We start from the raw sequence: 25964 nt of genomic DNA on the forward strand, positions 1-25964 counted from the left end.
TCCAAGTATGGGATAATTAATACGCCTTTTCTTCGAAGAAGAAATATTATCTCGGCCATTACCTTTGTAAAGACCCGAGGTGCCGTGGACAAACCAAACGGCAGCGTCTGAAACTGATAGTGACAGTTTTGTACAACGAACCTGAGGTACCCCTGGTGTGAGGGGTAATTGGAACGTGGAGATACGCATCCTTGATGTCCAAGGATACCATAAAGTCCCCTTCTTCCAGGTTCGCTATCACTGCTCTGAGTGACTCCATCTTGAACTTGAACTTCTTTATGTACAGGTTCAAGGACTTCAGATTTAGAATAGGCCTTACCGAGCCATCCGGCTTCGGTACCACAAAAAGAGTGGAATAATACCCCTTCCCTTGTTGTAGAAGAGGTACCTTGACTATCACCTGCTGAGAATACAGCTTGTGAATGGCTTCCAAAACCGTCTCCCTTTCTGAGGGGGACGTTGGTAAAGCAGACTTCAGGAAACGGCGAGGTGGCTCTGTCTCTAATTTCAACCTGTACCCCTGAGATATTATCTGCAGGATCCAGGGATTTACCTGCGAGTGAGCCCACTGCGCGCTGTAATTCTTGAGACGACCGCCTACCGCCCCCGAGTCCGCTTGCGAAGCCCCAGCGTCATGCTGAGGCTTTTGTAGAAGCCGGGGAGGGCTTCTGTTCCTGGGAAGGAGCTGCCTGTTGCTGTCTCTTCCCTCGTCCTCTGCCTCGTGGCAGATATGAATAGCCCTTTGCTCTCTTATTTTTAAAGGAACGAAAAGGCTGCGGTTGAAAGGTCGGTGCCTTTTTCTGTTGGGGAGTGACTTGAGGTAGAAAGGTGGATTTCCCGGCCGTAGCCGTGGCCACCAAATCCGATAGACCGACCCCAAATAACTCCTCTACGCATCGCCTGTCCACTGTCGTGTCCATAAAGCTCTTCTGGCCGAAATGGACATAGCACTTACCCGTGATGCCAGTGTGCAGATATCTCTCTGTGCATCACGCATATAAAGAAATGCATCCTTTATTTGTTCTAACGACAGTAAAATATTGTCCCTGTCCAGGGTATCAATATTTTCGATCAGGGACTCTGACCAAACTACCCCAGCACTGCACATCCAGGCAGTCGCAATAGCTGGTCGTAGTATAACACCTGCATGTGTGTATATACCTTTTTGGATATTTTCCATCCTCCTATCTGATGGATCTTTAAGTGCGGCCGTCTCAGGAGAGGGTAACGCCACTTGTTTTGATAAGCGTGTTAGCGCTTTGTCCACCCTAGGAGGTGTTTCCCAGCGCTCCCTAACCTCTGGCGGGAAAGGGTATAAAGCCAATAACTTCTTTGAAATTAGCAGTTTTTTATCGGGGCACCCCACGCTTCATCACACACGTCATTTAATTCTTCTGATTCGGTAAAAACTACTGGTAGTTTTTTCACACCCCACATAATACCCTGTTTAGTGGTACCTGTAGTATCAGCTAAATGTAACATCTCCTTTATTGCCAAAATCATATAACGTGTGGCCCTTTTGGAAAATACGGTTGATTCGTCACCTTCACTACCGGAATCAGTGCCTGTGTCTGGGTCTGTGTCGACCGACTGAGGCAAGGGGCGTTTTACAGCCCCTGACGGTGTTTGAGGCGCCTGGACAGGCACTAAGTGAGTGTCCGGCCGCCTCATGTCGGCAAACGACTGCTTAAGCGAGTTGACGCTATCCCGTAATTCCACAAATAAAGGCATCCATTCTGGTGTCGACCCCCTAGAAGGTGACATCCTCATATTTGGCAATTGCTCCGCCTCCACACCAATAACGTCCTCATACATGTCGACACACACGTACCGACACACAGCAGACACACAGGGAATGCTCTATACGAAGACAGGACCCACTAGCCCTTTGGGGAGACAGAGGGAGAGTCTGCCAGCACACACCAAAAAGCGCTATATATGACAGGGATAGCCTTATGATTAAGTGCTCCCTTATAGCTGCTTTTATATTAATATATTGCCATTTATTTTGCCCCCCCTCTCTGTTATACCCTGTTTCTGTAGTGCAGTGCAGGGGAGAGACCTGGGAGCCTTCCTGACCAGCGGAGCTGTGACAGAAAATGGCGCCGTGTGCTGAGGAGATAGGCCCCGCCCCTTTTCCGGCGGGCTCGTCTCCCGCTATTTAGTACATTTAGGCAGGGGTAAATATCTCCATATAGCCTCTGGGGCTATATGTGAGGTATTTTTAGCCTTTTTAAAGGTTTACATTTGCCTCCCAGGGCGCCCCCCCCCAGCGCCCTGCACCCTCAGTGACTGCCGTGTGAAGTGTGCTGAGAGGAAAATGGCGCACAGCTGCAGTGCTGTGCGCTACCTTAAGAAGACTGCAGGAGTCTTCAGCCGCCGATTCTGGACCTCTTCTTGCTTCAGCATCTGTGAGGGGGCCGGCGGCGTGGCTCCGGTGACCATCCAGGCTGTACCTGTGATCGTCCCTCTGGAGCTTCATGTCCAGTAGCCAAGAAGCCAATCCATCCTGCACGCAGGTGAGTTCACTTCTTCTCCCCTCTGTCCCTCGTTGCAGTGATCCTGTTGCCAGCAGGAATCACTGTAAAATAAAAAACCTAAGCTAAACTCTCTAAGCAGCTCTTTATGAGAGCCACCTAGAATTGCACCCTTCTCGGCCGGGCACAAAAATCTAACTGGAGTCTGGAGGAGGGTCATAGGGGGAGGAGCCAGTACACACCACCTGACCTGTAAAAGCTTTACTTTTGTGCCCTGTCTCCTGCGGAGCCGCTATTCCCCATGGTCCTTTCAGGAACCCCAGCATCCACTTAGGACGATAGAGAAATAGGATTTTGGTACTTACCAGGTAAATCCTTTTCTTTGAATCCATAGGGGGCACTGGAGTACTCTTGGGATATGGACGGGCTTCCGTAGGAACAGCACTGAATATTTAAATTTAGAACACTCCACCCCTCCATATCCCCGAGTACCTCTCAGTGTTTTTTACTGAGCCGAACAGGAACTATAGAGAGGTTGACAATGGAGTATTACATATAACATAACGGACAATAGCGAAGTTGACAAATAACGTTACTGACAACTAAACAGTTGACACCCTAACCAGCACTTGTAATTTGAACCAGTCGGTGAAAGTGTGTTACCATAAGATCCTCAGAACTCACCACAACTAGGTAAAACTGCTCTGGGTGGGCGTCCAGTGCCCCCTATGGATTCAAAGAAAAGGATTTACCTGGTAAGTACCAAAATCCTATTTTCTTTATCATCCACTAGGGGTCACTGGAGTACTCTTGGGACGTACCAAAGCTCCCCCCGTGGGCGGGAGAGCTGTTTGGCACTTGTAACACTAGGCGGCCAAAGCTAGATGCTGATGCCGCAAACGTATCAAACTTGTAAAAGCGCACAAACGTGTGCACTGAAGACCATGTAGCCGCACGGCAAAGCTGCGTCGTAGAAGCTCCCCGACCAGCTGCCCATGAAGTTCCCACAGAACGTGTGGAATGAACGGTTACTGACGTAGGCGGTTGTAACCTAGCTTGAAGGTAAGCCTGACGTATGGTCAGTTTTATCCATCTGGATAAGGCTTGTTTAGACGCTGGCCAACCCATCTTGGCAGCATCATAGAGAACAAACAACGTATCCGTCTTACGAACTGAAGACGTTCGGGATACATAAACGCGTAATGCGCGTACCACATCCAGAGTTCCAGAATGTGCCGTCAACACAGGAACTACTATTGGTTGATTGATGTGAAAAGATGACACTACCTTTGGTAAGAAAGCGGGATTCGTCCGAAGTTCCGCTCTGTCATCATGAAACACCAAATACGGTGACTTGCATGACAAGGCACCCAAATCAGAAACACGCCTTGCCGAAGCTAAGGCTAGAAGAAAAATTGTTTTCCAAGTGAGAAATTTTATATCCACTTGCTGTAAGGGTTCAAAACATGATGACTGTAAGAACTCTAAAACCAGATTCAAGTCCCATGGCGCTGTAGGTGGAATGAATGGAGGCTGTACTCTGAGGACACCTTGGAGAAAAGTGCGTATAGACGGCAATAGAGCCAATCGTCTTTGAAAGTAAATTGACAAAGCAGATACCTGACAAAGCAGATACCTGCACCTTTAGTGTAGATAAACGCAGGCCTCCATCTTACCCTGTTTGTAGAAACAACAAAAGGCGGCATAACTTGAAAGATGATGTTGGAAACTTCCGAGCTTCACACCAACCTATATAGGCACGCCATATTCTGTAATAATGAGCTGCCGTAACCGGCTTCCTAGCTCGTAACATGGTTGGTATAACCGAATCTGTAATGCCCTCTCTTCTTAAGAGGGCGGTCTCAACAACCACCCCGTCAAACGCAGCCGCGCTAAATCGGGGTAAAGGAACGGACCCTGTTGTAACAGGTCTGGACGTAGTGGGAGCGGCCAAGGATTGTCTGCGAGTAGTCCTCGGAGATCCGAGAACCAAGCTCTCCGAGGCCAATGAGGCGCCACTAGTATGACTGTGACAGACTCTCTTTTGATCCGTTTTAGCACCAGAGGGAGCAACGGAAACGGTGGAAACAGATACACAAGACTGTACGGCCACGCGACAGTGAGAGCGTCCACCGCCACTGCCTTTGGATCTCTTGTTCTGGACACATACTGGAACGTTTGGTGATTGTGTCGAGACGCCATCAGGTCCACCTGAGGATAACCCCATCGCTGAACCAACATGTGAAACACTTCTGGATTTAATGCCCATTCGCCTGGATGAAAATCCCGACGACTGAGATAATCCGCTTCCCAGTTGTCCACTCCCGGAATGAACACGGCCGACAATATCACCTGGTGGCATTCCGCCCAATTGAGGATTCGAGCTACTTCCCGCATTGCCATGCGGCTTCTCGTTCCTCCTTGTTTGTTGATGTATGCGACCGCCGTCGCATTGTCTGACTGCACTTGGACAGGCTGAGAGCGAAGCATGTGCACTGCTTGTCGTAGCGCATTGTAAATTGCGCGGAGTTCCAGGACATTTATAGACAGCAATTTTTCGTGATCCGCCCAGAGACCCTGGATCTGACAATTTTGAATTACCGCTCCCCAACCTCTGAGACTGGCGTCCGTAGTTAGAATTATCCAATTCCAGCCTCCGAACAGTCTTCCTGCGGTTAAATTGTGTTCCTTGAGCCACCAGAGCAGAGATACTCTTGCCCTTGGCGACAACCTCACCCTGTGGTGAATCTGCAGATGCGAGCCCGACCACTGGGCGAACACATTCAGTTGAAATGGACGCGAGTGAAATCTTTCGAACTGAAGCGCTTCGAGAGCTGCCGCCATTGTACCTAAGAGGCGAATGCACAAGTGTACAGACACTGTGCGTGGATTGAGCACTAATTGTACTAGATGGCGTAGAATTTGTACTTTCTGCTGTGGTAGGTAAATTCTTTGATTGACCGTATCGAGAATCATACCTAGGAATTGAAGGCGTTGAGACGGAATTAGATGTGATTTCTTGAAGTTGACAATCCAACCGTGGTGAACCAGTACATCGTACGTTAGCAGCGCATGTTGGAGAAGCATCTGTTGAGACGGAGCTTTGATGAGCAGATCGTCTAAATACGGAACTATTGTCACTCCCAGGGATCTGAGATGAGCTATCATCACAGACATCACTTTGGTGAATACCCGAGGCGCTGATGACAGGCCAAACGGTAGAGCCTGAAACTGGTAATGGTTCTGGCGTATTGCAAACCGTAAGAATTTCTGATGAGGCTGCCAAATTGGAATGTGTAAGTACGCATCCTTGAGATCTAGTCTGCAATCACCGAACGCAGAGACTCCATTTTGAATCTGTAGTAAGTTAAGTACTGATTGAGACCCTTTAAGTTCAATATTGGTCTGACTGAGCCATCCGGCTTCGGTACTACAAACAGACTTGAATAATAACCCTGACCCTGTTGGTGTACAGGGACCGGAATCAAAACTGCTGAATCCAGTAGGGACTGGATGGCAATTTGCAGAACCGTCCTCTTGTCGTCCGACAGAGGCAATCCTGTCTTGAAAAACCGCAGAGGCGGAAGACAGTCGAACTCTATTTTGTAACCTTTTAACACTAAATTGCGGATCCACCCATCCGCGGATGTGTGGAACCACGCCAAATGGAACGTTTGAAGGCGTGCTCCCACAATCGGAGAACCGAGATGGGCTGGTAGCCCGTCATGCCACTGGCTTGTCGGTAACCTTAGCGTCCTGGCGAGTTGTGTTGGTTTGTTGGAAACCACGTCCTCGACCACGTCTAGCAGGCGTGGCTGTTCCTCTGCCACGTCCTCGAAAGGGCTGAGGTCTAAAAGATTTGAACGAAGGTCCAGCGTACCTTCTTCTTGATACCGGTGGAGGCAATGTAAGAAAACAGACTTACCTCCCGTAGCCTCAACAATCCATGCGTCCAATTCAGGACCAAACAACTTCTTGCCATCGTAAGGCAACGCCTCTATACCTCGTTTGACCTCTGCCTCCGCATGATAAGCACGCAGCCAGAGTGCTCTTCGTGCCGTTACTAGCGACGATGAAATACGAGAAGTGAGCTGACAGACGTCAGTAGACGCTGTGCAGAGATACTCTACAGCCTCACTCATTTGATTTACAAGTAGTATCAGGTTTTCGTCATGTAAAGCAGATTTGAGTTCTGTAACCTGCTGCTACATACATGGATTTTAGCATAGTTTCTTAAGCGTAGTAGCTGCTGGCACTGGTATGGTTAATTTCTTGGTAAGCTTGGACACTGAGGAATCAACTATTGGTGGATTCTCCCATGTACACGTTACCGAGTCTGGAAACGGATAACTAGACTTAAATCTGCGAGGTATAGAAAACAGTTTATCTGGATTCTGTCGTGTTTCTACCAACATCTGATTAAGAAATTCCGACACAGGAAAACTTATTGGCGTTTTCCGTCGTTTCGTAAATACGACCTGATCATTTGTGAGAGGCTCCTCAGTTTCAGGAAACTTCAGAGACAGACGTACCGCTCTGATGAGATCATCAATGCCGGAACTGTTAAAATCCTCGCCATCTGACTCCACTTCGCCCTCCTCACCCTGATCTTGTTCCGTGAGGTCTGGCATGGAATCGTCAGAATGCAACATAGCAGAAACTGGAAAATCATAAGACATATGAAATTTATCCCGTTTACCCAAAATGGATTTGGACCTTACGCAAGGCTGAGACGCCTCCGGTAGTTCTGGCGGTCTCACCCTAGACTCAGATCTTGCCGTTTCCCGCTCCTGACGAGCGGCGGTCAATTCTGATTGTAACCTATCTAGTACATTTACTAACATACCCCACGGAGGGTCCGGTGAGGACATTGGTTGTAAACTGGAGCAGAAATGGTATTCTGAATCGGATCCACAAAACATACTGTACATGTGGTAGATCCATTCGGTAACACACTGCTACAGACTTTGCAATTATGCTTTTTAGTTTTTTCTGGTGCCTTACTCATTATGGCGACAGACAATACAATACACAAAAAACAGACACTTGCACGACTCAGTAAAAATAAGAATTTACTTACCGATAATTCTATTTCTCGTAGTCCGTAGTGGATGCTGGGAACTCCGTAAGGACCATGGGGAATAGCGGCTCCGCAGGAGACTGGGCACAAAAGTAAAGCTTTAGGACTACCTGGTGTGCACTGGCTCCTCCCCCTATGACCCTCCTCCAAGCCTCAGTTAGGATACTGTGCCCGGACGAGCGTACACAATAAGGAAGGATTTTGAATCCCGGGTAAGACTCATACCAGCCACACCAATCACACCGTATAACCTGTGATCTGAACACAGTTAACAGCATGATAACAGAGGAGCCTCTGGAAAGATGGCTCACAACAATAATAACCCGATTTTTGTAACAATAACTATGTACAAGTATTGCAGACAATCCGCACTTGGGATGGGCGCCCAGCATCCACTACGGACTATGAGAAATAGAATTATCGGTAAGTACATTCTTATTTTCTCTGACGTCCTAGTGGATGCTGGGAACTCCGTAAGGACCATGGGGATTATACCAAAGCTCCCAAACGGGCGGGAGAGTGCGGATGACTCTGCAGCACCGAATGAGAGAACTCCAGGTCCTCCTCAGCCAGGGTATCAAATTTGTAGAATTTAGCAAACGTGTTTGCCCCTGACCAAGTAGCTGCTCGGCAAAGTTGTAACGCCGAGACCCCTCGGGCAGCCGCCCAAGATGAGCCCACCTTCCTTGTGGAATGGGCTTTTACAGATTTTGGCTGTGGCAGGCCTGCCACAGAATGTGCAAGCTGAATTGTACTACAAATCCAACGAGCAATAGTCTGCTTAGAAGCAGGAGCACCCAGCTTGTTGGGTGCATACAGGATAAACAGCGAGTCAGGTTTCCTGACTCCAGCTGTCCTGGAAACATATATTTTCAGGGCCCTGACTACGTCCAGCAACTTGGAGTCCTCCAAGACCCTAGTAGCCGCAGGTACCACAATAGGCTGGTTCAGGTGAAACGCTGAAACCACCTTAGGGAGAAATTGAGGACGAGTCCTCAATTCTGCCCTGTCCGTATGAAAAATTAGGTAAGGGCTTTTATAGGATAAAGCCGCCAATTCTGAGACACGCCTGGCTGGAGCCAGGGCCAACAGCATTACCACTTTCCATGTGAGATATTTTAAGTCCACAGTGGTGAGTGGTTCAAACCAATGTGATTTTAGGAACCCCAAAACTACATTGAGATCCCAAGGTGCCACTGGAGGCACAAAAGGAGGCTGTATATGCAGTACCCCCTTGACAAACGTCTGAACTTCAGGAACTGAAGCCAGTTCTTTCTGGAAGAAAATCGACAGGGCCGAAATTTGAACCTTAATGGACCCTAATTTTAGGCCCATAGACAGTCCTGTTTGCAGGAAATGCAGGAAACGACCCAGTTGAAATTCCTCTGTAGGGGCCTTCCTGGCCTCGCACCACGCAACATATTTACGCCAAATACGGTGATAATGTTGTGCGGTTACATCCTTCCTGGCTTTGATCAGGGTAGGGATGACTTCATCCGGAATGCCTTTTTCCTTCAGGATCCGGCGTTCAACCGCCATGCCGTCAAACGCAGCCGCGGTAAGTCTTGGAACAGACAGGGTCCCTGCTGGAGCAGATCCCTTCTTAGAGGTAGAGGCCACGGGTCCTCTGTGAGCATCACTTGAAGTTCCGGGTACCAAGTCCTTCTTGGCCAATCCGGAGCCACGAGTATAGTCCTTACTCCTCTCCTTCTTATGATTCTCAGTACCTTGGGTATGAGAGGCAGAGGAGGGAACACATACACTGACTGGTACACCCACGGTGTTACCAGAGCGTCCACAGCTATTGCCTGAGGGTCCCTTGACCTGGCGCAATACCTGTCTAGTTTTTTGTTGAGGCGGGACGCCATCATTGACAGTGCTATCACATGATTCTCCGCCCAGCGAAGAATCCTTGCAGCTTCTGCCATTGCCCTCCTGCTTCTTGTGCCGCCCTGTCTGTTTACGTGGGCGACTGCCGTGATGTTGTCTGACTGGATCAGCACCGGCTGACCTTGAAGCAGAGGTCTTGCTAGGCTTAGAGCATTGTAGATGGCCCTTAGCTCCAGGATATTTATGTGAAGTGATGTCTCCAGGCTTGACCACAAGCCCTGGAAATTTCTTCCCTGTGTGACTGCTCCCCAGCCTCTCAGGCTGGCATCCGTGGTCACCAGGACCCAGTCCTGAATGCCGAATCTGCGGCCCTCTAGAAGATGAGCACTCTGCAACCACCACAGGAGAGACACCCTTGTCCTTGGTGACAAGATTATCCGCTGATGCATCTGAAGATGCGACCCGGACCATTTGTCTAGCAGATCCCACTGGAAGGTTCTTACGTGGAATCTGCCGAATGGGATTGCTTCGTAAGAAGCCACCATCTTTCCCAGGACCCTTATGCATTGATGCACTGAGACTTGGCCTGGTTTTAGGAGATTTCTGACTAGCTCGGATAACTCACTGGCTTTCTCCTCCGGGAGAAACACCTTTTTCTGGACTGTGTCCAGGATCATCCCTAGGAATAGAAGGCGTGTCGTCGGGATCAGCTGCGATTTTGGAATATTGAGAATCCAACCGTGCTGCCGCAGCACTATCTGAGATAGTGCTACCCCGACTTCCAACTGTTCCCTGGATCTTGCCCTTATCAGGAGATCGTCCAAGTAAGGGATAACTAAAACTCCCTTCTTTCGAAGGAGTATCATCATTTCGGCCATTACCTTGGTAAAGACCCGGGGTGCCGTGGACAATCCAAACGGCAGCGTCTGAAACTGATAGTGACAGTTCTGTACCACAAACCTGAGGTACCCTTGGTGAGAAGGGTAAATTGGGACATGTAGGTAAGCATCTTTGATGTCCAGAGAGACCATATAGTCCCCTTCTTCCAGGTTTGCAATCACTGCTCTGAGTGACTCCATCTTGAATTTGAACCTTTGTATGCAAGTGTTCAAGGATTTTAGATTTAAAATTGGTCTCACCGAGCCGTCCGGCTTCGGTACCACAAATAGTGTGGAATAGTACCCCTTTCCCTGTTGCAGGAGGGGTACCTTGATTATCACCTGCTGGGAATACAGCTTGTGAATGGCTTGCAATACTGCCTCCCTGTCTGAGGGAGACGTCGGTAAAGCAGACTTTAGGAAACGGCGAGGGGGAGACGTCTCGAATTCCAATTTGTACCCCTGAGATACCACCTGAAGGATCCAGGGGTCCACTTGCGAGTGGGCCCACTGCGCACTGAACTTCTTGAGACGGGCTCCCACCGTGCCTGAGTCCGCTTGTAAAGCCCCAGCGTCATGCTGAGGATTTTGCGGAGGCGGGAGAGGGCTTTTGTTCCTGGGAACTGGTTGTTTGCTGCAGCCTTTTTCCTCTCCCTCTGCCACGGGGCAGAAATGAGGCGCCTTTTGCCCGCTTGCCCTTATGGGGCCGAAAGGACTGCGCCTGATAATACGGCGTCTTCTTAGGTTGAGAAGCTACCTGGGGTAAAAATGTGGATTTTCCAGCAGTTGCCGTGGCTACCAGGTCTGATAGACCTACCCCAAATAACTCCTCCCCCTTATAAGGCAATACTTCCATGTGCCTTTTAGAATCCGCATCACCTGACCACTGCCGCGTCCATAAACCTCTTCTTGCAGAAATGGACAGCGCGCTAACTCTTGATGCCAGTCGGCAAATATCCCTCTGTGCATCACGCATACATAAAAATGCATCTTTCAAATGCTCTATAGTCAGTAATATACTGTCCCTATCTAGGGTATCAATATTTTCAGTCAGGGAATCCGACCACGACACGCCCGCACTGCACATCCAGGCTGAGGCGATTGCTGGTCGCAGTATAACACCCGTGTGAGTGTATATACATTTTAGGATATTCTCCTGCTTTCTATCGGCAGGTTCCTTTAGGGCGGCCGTATCAGGAGAGGGTAGTGCTACCTGTTTAGACAAGCGTGTGAGCGCTTTATCCACCCTAGGGGGTGTTTCCCAACGTGCCCTATCCTCTGGCGGGAAAGGGTACGATGCCAATAACCTTTTAGGAATTATCAGTTTTTTATCGGGGGAAACCCACGCCTCAACACACACTTCATTTAATTCCTCGGATACAGGAAAAACTACAGGCAGTTTTTTCTCACCAAACATAATACCCTTTTTAGTGGTACTTGTATTATCAGAGATATGCAATACATTTTTCATTGCTTCAATCATGTAACGTGTGGCCCTACTGGAAGTCACGTTTGTCTCCTCATCATCGACACTGGAGTCAGTATCCGTGTCTGTGTCTGCCATTTGAGGTAACGGCGTTTTAAAGCCCCTGATGGCGTTTGAGACCCCTGGACAGGCACAAGCTGAGTAGCCGGCTGTCTCATGTCGTCAACTGTCTTTCGTAAAGAACTGACACTGTCACGCAATTCCTTCCATAAGCTCAGCCACTCAGGTGTCGACTCCCTAGGGGGTGACAACTCTATAATAGGCAATTGCTCCGCCTCCATCTCATTTTCCTCCTCAAACATGTCGACACAATCGTACCGACACACCGCACACACACAGGGAATGCTCTGATAGAGGACAGGACCCCACTAGCCCTTTGGGGAGACAGGAGAGTATGCCAGCACACACCAGAGCGCTATATATAGACCGGAATACCACTATAAAACGTGCTTTTCCCTTTATAGCTGCTGTTATTATTAGAACTGCGCCAAATTAGTGCCCCCCTCTCTTTTTTACCCTTTTCTGTAGTGCAGGACTGCAGGGGAGAGTCAGGGAGACGTCCTTCCAGCGGAGCTGTGATGGAAAATGGCGCCCGTGTGCTGAGGAGATAGGCTCCGCCCCCTTCTCGGCGGCCTTTTCTCCCGCTTTTTGGTGAGTTCTGGCAGGGGTTAAAATACATCCATATAGCCCTGGGGGTTATATGTGGTGTATTTTCGCCAGCCAAGGTGTTTACATTGCTGCTCAGGGCGCCCCCCCCTAGTGCCCTGCACCCTCAGTGACCGAAGTGTGAAGTGTGCCTGAGTAACAATGGCGCACAGCTGCAGTGCTGTGCGCTACCTTGTTGAAGACGGATGTCTTCTGCCGCCGATTTTTCCGGACCTCTTCTTGCTTCTGGCTCTGTAAGGGGGCCGGCGGCGCGGCTCTGGGACCGGACTCCGAGGCTGGGCCTGTGTTCGGTCCCTCTGGAGCTAATGGTGTCCAGTAGCCTAAGAAGCCCAAGCTGGCTGCAAGCAGGCAGATTCGCTTCTTCTCCCCTTAGTCCCTCGATGCAGTGAGCCTGTTGCCAGCAGGTCTCACTGAAAATAAAAAACCTAAAACTAAACTTTCACTAAGAAGCTCAGGAGAGCCCCTAGTGTGCACCCTTCTCGGCCGGGCACAAAAATCTAACTGAGGCTTGGAGGAGGGTCATAGGGGGAGGAGCCAGTGCACACCAGGTAGTCCTAAAGCTTTACTTTTGTGCCCAGTCTCCTGCGGAGCCGCTATTCCCCATGGTCCTTACGGAGTTCCCAGCATCCACTAGGACGTCAGAGAAATAGCAGTAAGGTGTCTCTGTATATATATCTGGCCAAGTGCAGTACACGTGGCCAGTACTATGAAATGTGATCCCAAATTCCCACTAACACCCCTGCGCCTCCGGTGGAGTAGCGATGTAGTACTGGAACATTCTGGAATCACAGCAGGAAGACACAGGAAGCATGGTTAAAATGGCTGCCATGCTTAAACATATAATCACAGTGCATTCCATACTGATCTTATAAACAGTCTCCCTTCCAGCATAAACATCATTATATATATATATATATATATATATATATATATATAAGAATTTACTTACCGATAATTCTATTTCTCGGAGTCCGTAGTGGATGCTGGGGTTCCTGAAAGGACCATGGGGAATAGCGGCTCCGCAGGAGACAGGGCACAAAAAGTAAAGCTTTACGATCAGGTGGTGTGTACTGGCTCCTCCCCCTATGACCCTCCTCCAAGCCTCAGTTAGGTACTGTGCCCGGACGAGCGTACACAATAAGGAAGGATTTTGAATCCCGGGTAAGACTCATACCAGCCACACCAATCACACTGTACAACCTGTGATCTGAACCCAGTTAACAGTATGATTACAGCGGAGCCTCTGAAAAGATGGCTCACAACAATAATAACCCGATTTTTGTAACTATGTACAAGTATTGCAGACAATCCGCACTTGGGATGGGCGCCCAGCATCCACTACGGACTCCGAGAAATAGAATTATCGGTAAGTAAATTCTTATTTTCTCTATCGTCCTAGTGGATGCTGGGGTTCCTGAAAGGACCATGGGGATAATACCAAAGCTCCCAAACGGGCGGGAGAGTGCGGATGACTCTGCAGCACCGAATGAGAGAACTCCAGGTCCTCCTTAGCCAGGGAATCAAATTTGTAGGATTTTACAAATGTGTTTGCCCCTGACTAAATAACCGCTCGGCAAAGTTGTAAAGCCGAGACCCCTCGGGCAGCCGCCCAAGATGAGCCCACCTTCCTTGTGGAATGGGCATTTACATATTTTGGCTGTGGCAGGCCTGCCACAGAATGTGCAAGCTGAATTGTATTACACATCCAACTAGCAATAGTCTGCTTAGAAGCAAGAGCACCCAGTTTGTTGGGTGCATACAGGATAACAGCAAGTCAGTTTTCCTGACTCCAGCCGTCCTGGAACATATTTTCAGGGCCCTGACAACATCTAGCAACTTGGAGTCCTCCAAGTCCCTAGTAGGTGCAAGGCACCACAATAAGCTGGTTCAGGTGAAACACTGACACCACCTTAGGGAGAGAACTGGGGACGAGTCCGCAGCTCTGCCCTGTCCGAATGGACAAACAGATATGGGCTTTTTTGAGAAAAAACCACCAATTTGACACTCGCCTGGTCCAGGCCAGGGCCAAGAGCATGGTCACTTTTCATGTGAGATGCTTCAAATCCACAGATTTGACTGGTTTTAAACCAATGTGATTTGAGGAATCCCAGAACTACGTTGAGATCCCACAGTGCCACTGGAGGCACAAAAGGGGGTTGTATATGCAATACTCCCTTGACAAACTTCTGGACTTCAGGAACTGAAGCCAATTCTTTCTGGAAGAAAATCGACAGGGCCGAAATTTGAACCTTAATGGACCCCAATTTGCGGCCCATAGACACTCCTGTTTGCAGGAAATGCAGGAAACGACCGAGTTGAAATTTCTTTGTGGGGCCATCCTGGCCTCACACCACGCAACATATTTTCGCCACATGTGGTGATAATGTTGTGCGGTCACCTCCTTTCTGGCTTTGACCAGGGTAGGAATGACCTCTTCCGGAATGCCTTTTTCCCTTAGGATCCGGCGTTCCACCGCCATGCCGACAAACGCAGCTGCGGTAAGTCTTGGAACAGACATGGTACTTGCTGAAGCAAATCCCTTCTTAGCAGCAGAGGCCATAAGACCTCTGTAAACATCTCTTGAAGTTCCGGGTACCAAGTCCTTCTTGGCCAATCCGGAGCCATGAGTATAGTTCTTACTCCTCTACGTCTTATAATTCTCAGCACCTTAGGTATGAGAAGCAGAGGAGGGAACACATACACCGACTGGTACACCCACGGTGTTACCAGAACGTCCACAGCTATTGCCTGAGGGTCTCTTGACCTGGCGCAATACCTGTCCCGTTTTTTGTTCAGACGGGACGCCATCATGTCCACTTTTGGTATTTCCCAACGGTTTACAATCATGTGGAAAAAACTTCCCGATGAAGTTTCCACTCTCCCGGGTGGAGGTCGTGCCTGCTGAGGAAGTCTGCTTCCCAGTTTCCATTCCCGGGATGAAACACTGCTGACAGTGCTATCACATGATTTTCCGCCCAGCGAAAAGTCCTTGCAGTTTTTGCCATTGCCCTCCTGCTTCTTGTGTCGCCCTGTCTGTTTACGTGGGCGACTGCCGTGATGTTTTTCCCACTGGATCAATACCGGCTGACCTTGAAGCAGAGGTCTTGCTAAGCTTAGAGCATTATAAATTTACCCTTAGCTCCAGTATATTTATGTGGAGAAAAGTCTCCAGACTTGATCACACTCCCTGGAAATTTTTTCCTTGTGTGACTGCTCCCCAGCCTCTCGGGCTGGGCTCCGTGGTCACCAGCATCCAATCCTGAATGCCGAATCTGCGGCCCTCTAGAAGATGAGCACTCTATAACCACCACAGGAGAGACACCCTTGTCCTTGGATATAGGGTTATCCGCTGATGCATCTGAAGATGCGATCCGGACCATTTGTCCAGCAGATCCCACTGAAAAGTTCTTGCGTGAAATCTGCCGAATGGAATTGCTTCGTAGGAAGCCACCATTTTTACCAGGACCCTTGTGCAATGATGCACTGTTTTTAGGAGGTTCCTGACTAGCTCGGATAACTCCCTGGCTTTCTCTTCCGGGAGAAACACCTTTTTCTGGACTGTGTCCAGAATCATCCCTAGGCACAGCAGACGTGTCGTCGGGATCAGCTGCGATTTTGGAATATTTAGAATCCACCCGTGCTGTTGTAGCAGTATCCGAGATAGTGCTACTCCAACCTCCAACTGTTCCCTGGACTATGCCCTTATCAGGAGATCGTCCAAGTAAGGGATAATTAAGACGCCTTTTCTTCGAAGAAGAATCATCATTTCGGCCATTACCTTGGTAAAGACCCGGGGTGCCGTGGACAATCCAAACGGCAGCGTCTGAAACTGATAGTGACAGTTCTGCACCACGAACCTGAGGTACCCTTAGTGAGAAGGGCAAATTTGGGACATAGAGGTAAGCATCCCTGATGTCCCGGGACACTATATAGTCCCCTTCTTCCTGGTTCGTTATCACTGCTCTGAGTGACTCCATCTTGATTTGAACCTTTGTAAGTGTTCAAAAATTTTTTAGAATAAGTCTCACCTAGCCTTCTGGCTTCAGTACCACAATATAGTGTGGAATAATACCCCTTTTCTTGTAGTAGGAGAGGTAATTTAATTATCACCTGCTGGGAATACAGCTTGTGAATTTTTTCCCATACTGCCTCCTTGTCGGAGGGAGACCTTGGTAAAGCAGACTTCAGGAGCCTGCGAAGGGGAAACGTCTCGACATTCCAATCTGTACCCCTGGGATACTACTTGTAGGATCCAGGGGTCCTGTACGGTCTCAGCGCCATGCTGAGAACTTGTCAGAAGCGGTGGAACGCTTCTGTTCCTGGGAATGGGCTGCCTGCTGCAGTCTTCTTCCCTTTCCTCTATCCCTGGGCAGATATGATCTTATAGGGACGAAAGGACTGAGGCTGAAAAGACGGTGTCTTTTTCTGCAGAGATGTGACTTAGGGTAAAAACGGTGGATTTTCCAGCAGTTGCCGTGGCCACCAGGTCCGATGGACCGACCCCAAATAACTCCTCTTCCTTTATACGGCAATACACCTTTGTGCCGTTTGGAATCTGCATCACCTGACCACTGTCGTGTCCATAACATCTTCTGGCAGATATGGACATCGCATTTACTCTTGATGCCAGAGTGCAAATATCCCTCTGTGCATCTCGCATATATAGAAATGCATCCTTTAAATGCTCTATAGTCAATAAAATACTGTCCCTGTCAAGGGTATCAATATTTTTAGTCAGGGAATCCGACCAAGCCACCCCAGCTCTGCACATCCAGGCTGAGGCGATCGCTGGTCGCAGTATAACACCAGTATGTGTGTATATACTTTTTATGATATTTTCCAGCCTCCTGTCAGCTGGTCCTTGAGGACGGCCCTATCTATAGACGGTACCGCCCCTTGTTTTGATAAGCGTGTGAGCGCCTTAGCCACCCTAAGGGGTGTTTCCCAACGCGCCCTAACTTCTGGCGGGAAAGGGTATACCGCCCCTAATTTTCTATCGGGGGGAACCCACGCATCATCACACACTTTATTTAATTTATCTGATTCAGGAAAAACTACGGTAGTTTTTTCACATCCCACATAATACCCTCTTTTGTGGTACTTGTAGTATCAGAAATATGTAACACCTCCTTCATTGCCTTTAACGTGTGGCCCTAATAAGGAATACGTTTGTTTATTCACCGTCGACACTGGATTCAGTGTCCCTGTGTCTGTGTCGACCGACTAAAGTAAACGGGCGTTTTAAAACCCCTGACGGTGTTTTTGAGACGTCTGGACCGGTACTAATTGTTTGTCGGCCGTCTCATGTCGTCAACCGACCTTGCAGCGTGTTGACATTATCACGTAATTCCCTAAATAAGCCATCCATTCCGGTGTCGACTCCCTAGAGAGTGACATCACCATTACAGGCAATTGCTCCGCCTCCTCACCAACATCATCCTCATACATGTCGACACACACGTACCGACACACAGCACACACACAGGGAATGCTCTGATAGAGGACAGGACCCACTAGCCCTTTGGAGAGACAGAGGGAGAGTTTGCCAGCACACACCAAAAACGCTATAATTATATAGGGACAACCTTATATAAGTGTTTTCCCTTATAGCATCTTTATTATATATTTCTAACGCCAAATTAGTGCCCCCCCTCTCTGTTTTAACCCTGTTTCTGTAGTGCAGTGCAGGGGAGAGCCTGGGAGCCTTCCCTCCAGCCTTTCTGTGAGGGAAAATGGCGCTGTGTGCTGAGGAGATAGGCCCCGCCCCTTTTTCGGCGGCCTCGTCTCCCGCTCTTAACGGATTCTGGCAGGGGTTAAATATCTCCATATAGCCTCCGGAGGCTATATGTGAGGTATTTTTAGCCAAAATAGGTTTTCATTTGCCTCCCAGGGCGCCCCCCTCCCAGCGCCCTGCACCCTCAGTGACTGCCGTGTGAAGTGTGCTGAGAGGAAAATGGCGCACAGCTGCAGTGACAGCTGCAGTGCTGTGCGCTACCTTTAGAAGACTGAGGAGTCTTCTGCCGCCGATTCTGGACCTCTTCTTACTTCAGCATCTGCAAGGGGGCCGGCGGCAAGGCTCCGGTGACCATCCAGGCTGTACCTGTGATCGTCCCTCTGGAGCTGATGTCCAGTAGCCAATCCATCCTGCACGCAGGTGAGTTCACTTCTTCTCCCCTAAGTCCCTCGTTGCAGTGATCCTGTTGCCAGCAGGACTCACTGTAAAATAAAAAACCTAAGCTAAACTTTTCTAAGCAGCTCTTTAGGAGAGCCACCTAGATTGCACCCTTCTCGGCCGGGCACAAAAATCTAACTGAGGCTTGGAGGAGGGTCATAGGGGGAGGAGCCAGTACACACCACCTGATCGTAAAGCTTTACTTTTTGTGCCCTGTCTCCTGCGGAGCCGCTATTCCCCATGGTCCTTTCAGGAACCCCAGCATCCACTAGGACGATAGAGAAATTTATATATATATATATATATATATGTGTGCATACTATCAACAGCCTGATGTTGCTGCTGTCCCTTCTCCCCCCCCCCCTCGCATCTGCTCATAGCGTGCAGTGCGGGCCGGGCATCCCTGCGCCGGGACCTGGAAGACTGGGAGCGCGTGTTAGCGCTATGACTACCGGGCCGCAGCGGATACAAGCGGCGGGCGGAACATTGGGAGAAGCGGCGGCCGGACCAGACGCGGGGAGCAGATGGGCTGTAAGAAGCGCCGGAGCTGAGACCCGGCGGCCAGAGCAGTTGAGCGGCTACGTTACCCGGCGGCCGGAGCCGCTGCGGCCACAGTCAGCCGAAAGAAAACCAGCGCCTTCCCCACACGTCGGGGCGGCAGCGGAAGCTGACCGCCCCGTTCTCACCCCTCACATACCTGCAATAGTTGTACCGAGTCTGGAAACGGTCTGTGATGAGGCTCCGACGGGGCTTCTTAGTAAGCGCCGGCCAGCCTGAGCAGGAGATATGTGTGGCTGTGAGGGAGCTCTTTCAGAGAGGCCCGACACGCCCCTGCTGCTATCAGCAGCTGCACTATACCTGACCCTGCCTTTTGGAAGGGGGAAAGGGATGTATGAAATTTAAAAATAAAAATATTCAAAGTAATTGTGACCTGAGCCACAGAGCTGTTACTACTTCGAGCACAGAAAAAACACTGAGAGGTACTCGGGGATATGGAGGGGTGGAGTGTTCTAAATTTAAATATTCAGTGCTGTTCCTACGGAAGCCCGTCCATATCCCAAGAGTACTCCAGTGACCCCTAGTGGATGATAAAGAAAAGGACAGTGTGATTGTTACATAGTAACAGTAGCGACACGTACCTTTGTTTCCAAATTCCCTGCTCTGCTTCTGGGCTTAGACTGCCAATTCTGTAAGTGCAAGGAAAAATAAATCATTTACAATGCTGGATAGACAAAGACCTGGACTTTCAGCGGAGGAAAATACAACAATGGCAAATATGGAACCAAAAATAAGAATTTACTTACCGATAATTCTATTTCTCGGAGTCCGTAGTGGATGCTGGGGTTCCTGAAAGGACCATGGGGAATAGCGGCTCCGCAGGAGACAGGGCACAAAAGTAAAGCTTTCCGATCAGGTGGTGTGCACTGGCTCCTCCCCCTATGACCCTCCTCCAGACTCCAGTTAGATACTGTGCCCGGACGAGCGTACACAATAAGGGAGGAATTTTGAATCCCGGGTAAGACTCATACCAGCCACACCAATCACACTGTACAACCTGTGATCTGAACCCAGTTAACAGTATGATAACAGGGGAGCCTCTGAAAAGATGGCTCACAATAACAATAACCCGATTTAGTTAGCAATAACTATGTACAAGTATTGCAGATAATCCGCACTTGGGATGGGCGCCCAGCATCCACTACGGACTCCGAGAAATAGAATTATCGGTAAGTAAATTCTTATTTTCTCTATCGTCCTAGTGGATGCTGGGGTTCCTGAAAGGACCATGGGGATTATACCAAAGCTCCCAAACGGGCGGGAGAGTGCGGATGACTCTGCAGCGCCGAATGAGAGAACTCCAGGTCCTCTTTTGCCAGGGTATCAAATTTGTAGAATTTTACAAACGTGTTCTCCCCCGACCACGTAGCTGCTCGGCAGAGTTGTAATGCCGAGACCCCTCGGGCAGCCGCCCAAGATGAGCCCACCGTCCTTGTGGAATGGGCTTTAACAGATTTAGGCTGTGGCAGGCCTGCCACAGAATGTGCAAGTTGAATTGTGCTACCAATCCAACGAGCAATCGACTGCTTAAAAGCAGGAGCACCCAGCTTGTTGGGTGCATACAGGATAAACAGCAAGTCAGATTTCCTGACTCCAGCCGACCTGGAAACTATATTTTCAGGGCCCTGACAACATCCAGCAACTTGGAGTCCTCCAAGTCCCTAGTAGCCGCAGGTACCACAATAAGCTGGTTCAGGTGAAATGCTGACACCACCTTAAGGAGAAACTGGGGACGAGTCCGCAGCTTTGCTCTGTCCGAATGGACAATCAGATATGGCTATGTGAGTCAAAGCCGTCAAATCTGACACTCGCCTGGCCGCGGCCAGGACCAACAGCATGGCCACTTTCCATGTGAGATATATCAAATCCACAGATTTGAGTTGTTTTAAACCAATGTGATTTTAGGAATCCCAAAACTACGTTGAGATCTCCCAGTGCCACTGGAGACATCAAAGGGGGGTTGTATATGCAGTACTCCCTTAACAAACTTCTGGACTTCAGGAACTGAAGCCAATTTCTTTTCTGGAAGAAAATCGACAAGTCGAAATTTGAACCTTAATGGACCCCAATTTGAGACCCATAGACACTCCTGTTTGCAGGAAATGTAGGAATTAACCTAGTTGAAATTCTTCCGTGGAGCCTTCCTGGCCTCACACCATGGAACATATTTTCACCTAAGCGGTGATAATGTTGTGCGGTCACCTCCTTCCTGGCTCTGACCAGGGTAGGGATGACCTCTTCCGGAATGCCTTTTTCCCTTAGGATCCGGCGTTCACCCGCCCTGGCGTCAACGCAGCTGCGGTAAATCTTGGAACAGACATGATTCTTGCTGAATCAAGACCCTTCTTAGTATCTCTTGAAGTTCCGGGTACCAAGTCCTTCTTGGCCAAACCGGAGCCACGAGTATAGTTCTTACTCCTCTCCTTCCTATCATTCTCAATACACTGGGTATGAAAGGCAGAGGATGGAACACATACACCGACTGGTACACCCACGGTGTTACCAGAGCGTCCCAGCTATTGCCTGAGTGTCTCTTGACCTGGCGCTTCATGTGGGACGCCATCATGACCACCTTTGGTCTTTCCCAACGGTTTACAATCATGTGGAAACTTCCAGATTAAGTTCCCCACTTTTCCGGGTGGAATTCATACATGCTGAGGAAATCTTCCCAGTTGTCCACTCCCGGAATGAACACTGCTGACAGTGTTATCACATGATTTTTCGCCCAGCGAAAAATCCTTGCTATCATTGCCCTCCTGCTTCTTGTGTCGCCCCGTCTGTTAACGTGGGCGACTGGTATGATGATGTCCTACTGGATCAGCACCGGTTGACTTTGAAGCAGAGGTCTTCCTAGGCTCAGAGCATTGTAAATTGCCCTTAGCTCCAGTATAGTCATGTGGAGAGAAGTCTCCAGACTTTACCACACTTCCTTGGAAATTTCTTCCCTGTGTGACTGCTCCCCAGCCTCTCAGGCTGGCATCCGTGGTCACCAGAACACAGTCCTGAATGCTGAACGTGCTGCCCTCTAGAAGATGAGCACTCTGCAGCCCCCACAGAAGAGACACCCTTGTCCTTGGAGACAGGATTAACCGCTGATGCATCTGAAGATGCGATCCAGACCATTCGTCCCGCAAATCCCCCTGAAAAAATTTTTTTGCGTGAGATCTGCCGAATGGAATCGCTTCGTAAGAAGCCACCATTTTTCCCAGGACTCCTGTGCATTGATGCACTGATACCTGGTCTGGTTTTAGGAGGTTTCTGACTAGTTCGGATAACTCCCTGGCTTTCTCCTCCAGGAGAAAACCTTTTTCTGGACTATGCCCAGAATCATTCCTAGGAACAGCAGACGTATCGTCGGAAAACGGCTGCGATATTTGGAATATTTAAAATCCACTCGTGCTGTCGTAGAACTACTTTAGATAGTGCTCTTCCGACGTCCATTCTTTTCTTTGAAGAATCATCTTTTCGGCCATTACCCTGGTAAAGGCCCGGGGTGCCGTGGATACTTCAACGGCAGCGTCTGAAACTGATATTGACAGTTCTGTACCACGAACCAGAGGTATCCTTGTTGAGAAGGACAAATTTGGACATGGAGGTAATCCTTGATGTCCAGGGACACCATATAGTCCCCTTTTTAGTTCGCTATCACTGCTCTGAGTGATTCCATCTTGATTTGAACCTTTTTATGTAAGTGTTCAAAGATTCAGATTTAGACTACGTCTCACCAAGCCGTCTGGCTTCAGTATCACAATATAGTGTGGAAGACTAATACCCTTTTCCTTGTTGTAGGAGGGGTACTTTGATTATCACCTGCTGGAAATACAGCTTGTGAATCTTTTCCAATACTGCCTCCCTGTCGGAGGAAGCCGTTGGTAAAGCAGACTTCAGGAACCTGCGAGGAAAAGATGTCTCGACTCTCCAATCTGTACCCCTGGGATAATACTTGTACGATCTAGGGGTCAACTTGCGAGTGATCCCACTGCGCGCTGAGACTCTTGAGACTACCCCCCCACCTCACCTGAGTCCGCTTGCACGGCCCCAGCGTCATGCTGAGGACTTGGCAGACGTGGTGGAGGGCTTCCTTTCCTGGGAAGGGGCTGCCCGCTGCAGTCTACTTCCCTTACCTCTATGTCTGGGCAGATATGACTGGCCTTTTGCCCGTTTGCCTCATGGAAACGGAAGGATTGAGGCTGAAAAGACGGTGTCTTTTTCTGCTGAGATGTAACTTGGGGTAAAAAGGTTGGATTTCCCAGCTGTTGCCGTGGTCCCCAGGTCCGATGGACCGACCCCAACTAACTCCTTTCCTTTATACGGCAATACTTCCATGTGCCGTATGGGATCTGTATCACCTGACCACTGTCGTGTCCATGACATCTTCTGGGAGATATGGACAACGCACTTATCTTGATGCCAGAGTGCAAATATCCCTCTGTGCATCTTGCGTACATATATATAGAATGCATCCTATTAAATGCTCTATATCAATAATATATTTTCAGTCAGGGAATCCGACCAAGCCAACCCAGCACTGCATCTCCAGGCTGATGGCGATCGCTGGTCGCAGTATAACCACCGTATGTGTGTATATACTTTTTAGGATATTTTTCCAGCTTCCTATCAGCTGGCTCCTTGAGGGCGGCCGTATCTGGAGACGGTAACGCCACTTGATAAGCGTGTGAGCGCCTTATCCACCCTAAGGGGTGTTTCCCAACGCGCCCTAACTTCTGGCGGGAAAGGGTATAACGCCAATATTTGCTATCGGGGTAACCCCACGCTTCATCACACACTTCATTTTATTTTATCTGATTCAGGAAAAACTACAGGTAGTTTTTTCACTCCCACATAATACCCTTTTTTGTGGTACTTGTAGTATCAGAAATATGTAACACCTCCTTCATTGCCCTTAACGTGTGGCCCTAATGAGAAATACGTTTGTTTATTCACCGTCGACACTGGATTCAGTGTCCGTGTCTGTGTCGACCGACTGAGGTAAATGGGCGTTTTTAAAGCCCCTGACGGTGTTTCTGAGACGCCTGGACCGGTACTAATTGTTTGTCGGCCGTCTCATGTCGTCAACCGACCTTGCAGCGTGTTGACCTTCTCACGTAATTCTCTCAATAAGCCACCCATTTCGGTGTCGACTCCCTAGAGAGTGACATCCCCATTACAGGCAATTGCTCCGCCTCCTCCCAACATCGTCCTCATACATGTCGACACACACGTACCGACACACAGCACACACACCGGGAATGCTCTGACAGAGGACAGGACCCCACTAGCCCTTTGGAGAGACAGAGGGAGAGTTTGCCAGCACACACCAAAAACGCTATAATATATATAGGGACAACCTTATATAAGTGTTTCTCCCTTATAGCATCTTTATATATATATTAATATCGCCAATTAATGCCCCCCCTCTCTGTTTTAACCCTGTTTCTGTAGTGCAGTGCAGGGGAGAGCCTGAGAGCCTTCTCTCCAGCCTTTCTGTGAGAGAAAATGGCGCTGTGTGCTGAGGAGATAGGCCCCGCCCCTTTTTCGGCGGCCTCGTCTCCCGCTCTTCAACGGATTATGGCAGGGGTTAAATATCTCCATATAGCCTCTGGGGGCTATATGTGAGGTATTTTTAGCCAATATATAGGTTTTCATTTGCCTCCCAGGGCGCCCCCCCCCAGCGCCCTGCACCCTCAGTGACTGCGTGTGAAGTGTGCTGAGAGGAAAATGGCGCACAGCTGCAGTGCTGTGCGCTACCTTTAGAAGACTGCAAGAGTCTTCTGCCGCCGATTCTGGACCTCTTCTTACTTCAGCATCTGCAAGGGGGCCGGCGGCGCGGCTCCGGTGACCATCCAGGCTGTACCTGTGATCGTCCCTCTGGAGCTGATGTCCAGTAGCCAAGAAGCCAATCCATCCTGCACGCAGGTGAGTTCACTTCTTCTCCCCTCAGTCCCTCGTTGCAGTGATCCTGTTGCCAGCAGGACTCACTGTAAAATAAAAAACCTAAGCTAAACTTTTTCTAAGCAGCTCTTTAGGAGAGCCACCTAGATTGCACCCTTCTCGGCCGGGCACAAAAATCTAACTGGAGTCTGGAGGAGGGTCATAGGGGGAGGAGCCAGTGCACACCACCTGATCGGAAAGCTTTACTTTTGTGCCCTGTCTCCTGCGGAGCCGCTATTCCCCATGGTCCTTTCAGGAACCCCAGCATCCACTAGGACGATAGAGAAATCTGAATACCTAGAACAGACCCCAATTGGATACTTGGGGTGGTAGCAGTGGGGGAGGGGGTTGTAATAATTTTGCTAATAACCTCAAACCTAGATCTGTGAATGAACAGTGTAAATGTCAGTGCAAATTAGTACTTGCAATAAAATAATAAGAATTTACTTACCGATAATTCTATTTCTCGGAGTCCGTAGTGGATGCTGGGGTTCCTGAAAGGACCATGGGGAATAGCGGCTCCGCAGGAGACAGGGCACAAAAGTAAAGCTTTCCGATCAGGTGGTGTGCACTGGCTCCTCCCCCTATGACCCTCCTCCAGACTCCAGTTAGATACTGTGCCCGGACGAGCGTACACAATAAGGGAGGAATTTTGAATCCCGGGTAAGACTCATACCAGCCACACCAATCACACTGTACAACCTGTGATCTGAACCCAGTTAACAGTATGATAACAGGGGAGCCTCTGAAAAGATGGCTCACAATAACACTAACCCGATTTAGTTAGCAATAACTATGTACAAGTATTGCAGATAATCCGCACTTGGGATGGGCGCCCAGCATCCACTACGGACTCCGAGAAATAGAATTATCGGTAAGTAAATTC

General features: G+C 49.2%; 1 protein-coding gene across 5 annotated transcripts in view; it reads right to left on the reverse strand.

The window, feature by feature from the left end:
- FAM76B (family with sequence similarity 76 member B) overlaps positions 1-25964 on the reverse strand; it is a 105584-nt gene that overhangs the window by 26078 nt on the left and 53542 nt on the right. For all 5 annotated transcript variants that reach the window (XR_010202187.1, XM_063951482.1, XM_063951483.1 and 2 more), the window contains exon 6: positions 19729-19776. Coding sequence is in view for 4 of the 5 variants with exons in the window: in XM_063951482.1 (XP_063807552.1) it covers positions 19729-19776 (48 nt within the window). In the remaining variant the exon portion in view is untranslated. The remainder of the gene's footprint in view (positions 1-19728; positions 19777-25964) is intronic.

The sequence above is a fragment of the Pseudophryne corroboree genome, chromosome 2 (assembly GCF_028390025.1).
Source record: "Pseudophryne corroboree isolate aPseCor3 chromosome 2, aPseCor3.hap2, whole genome shotgun sequence".
NCBI classification, from domain to species: Eukaryota; Metazoa; Chordata; class Amphibia; order Anura; family Myobatrachidae; genus Pseudophryne; species Pseudophryne corroboree.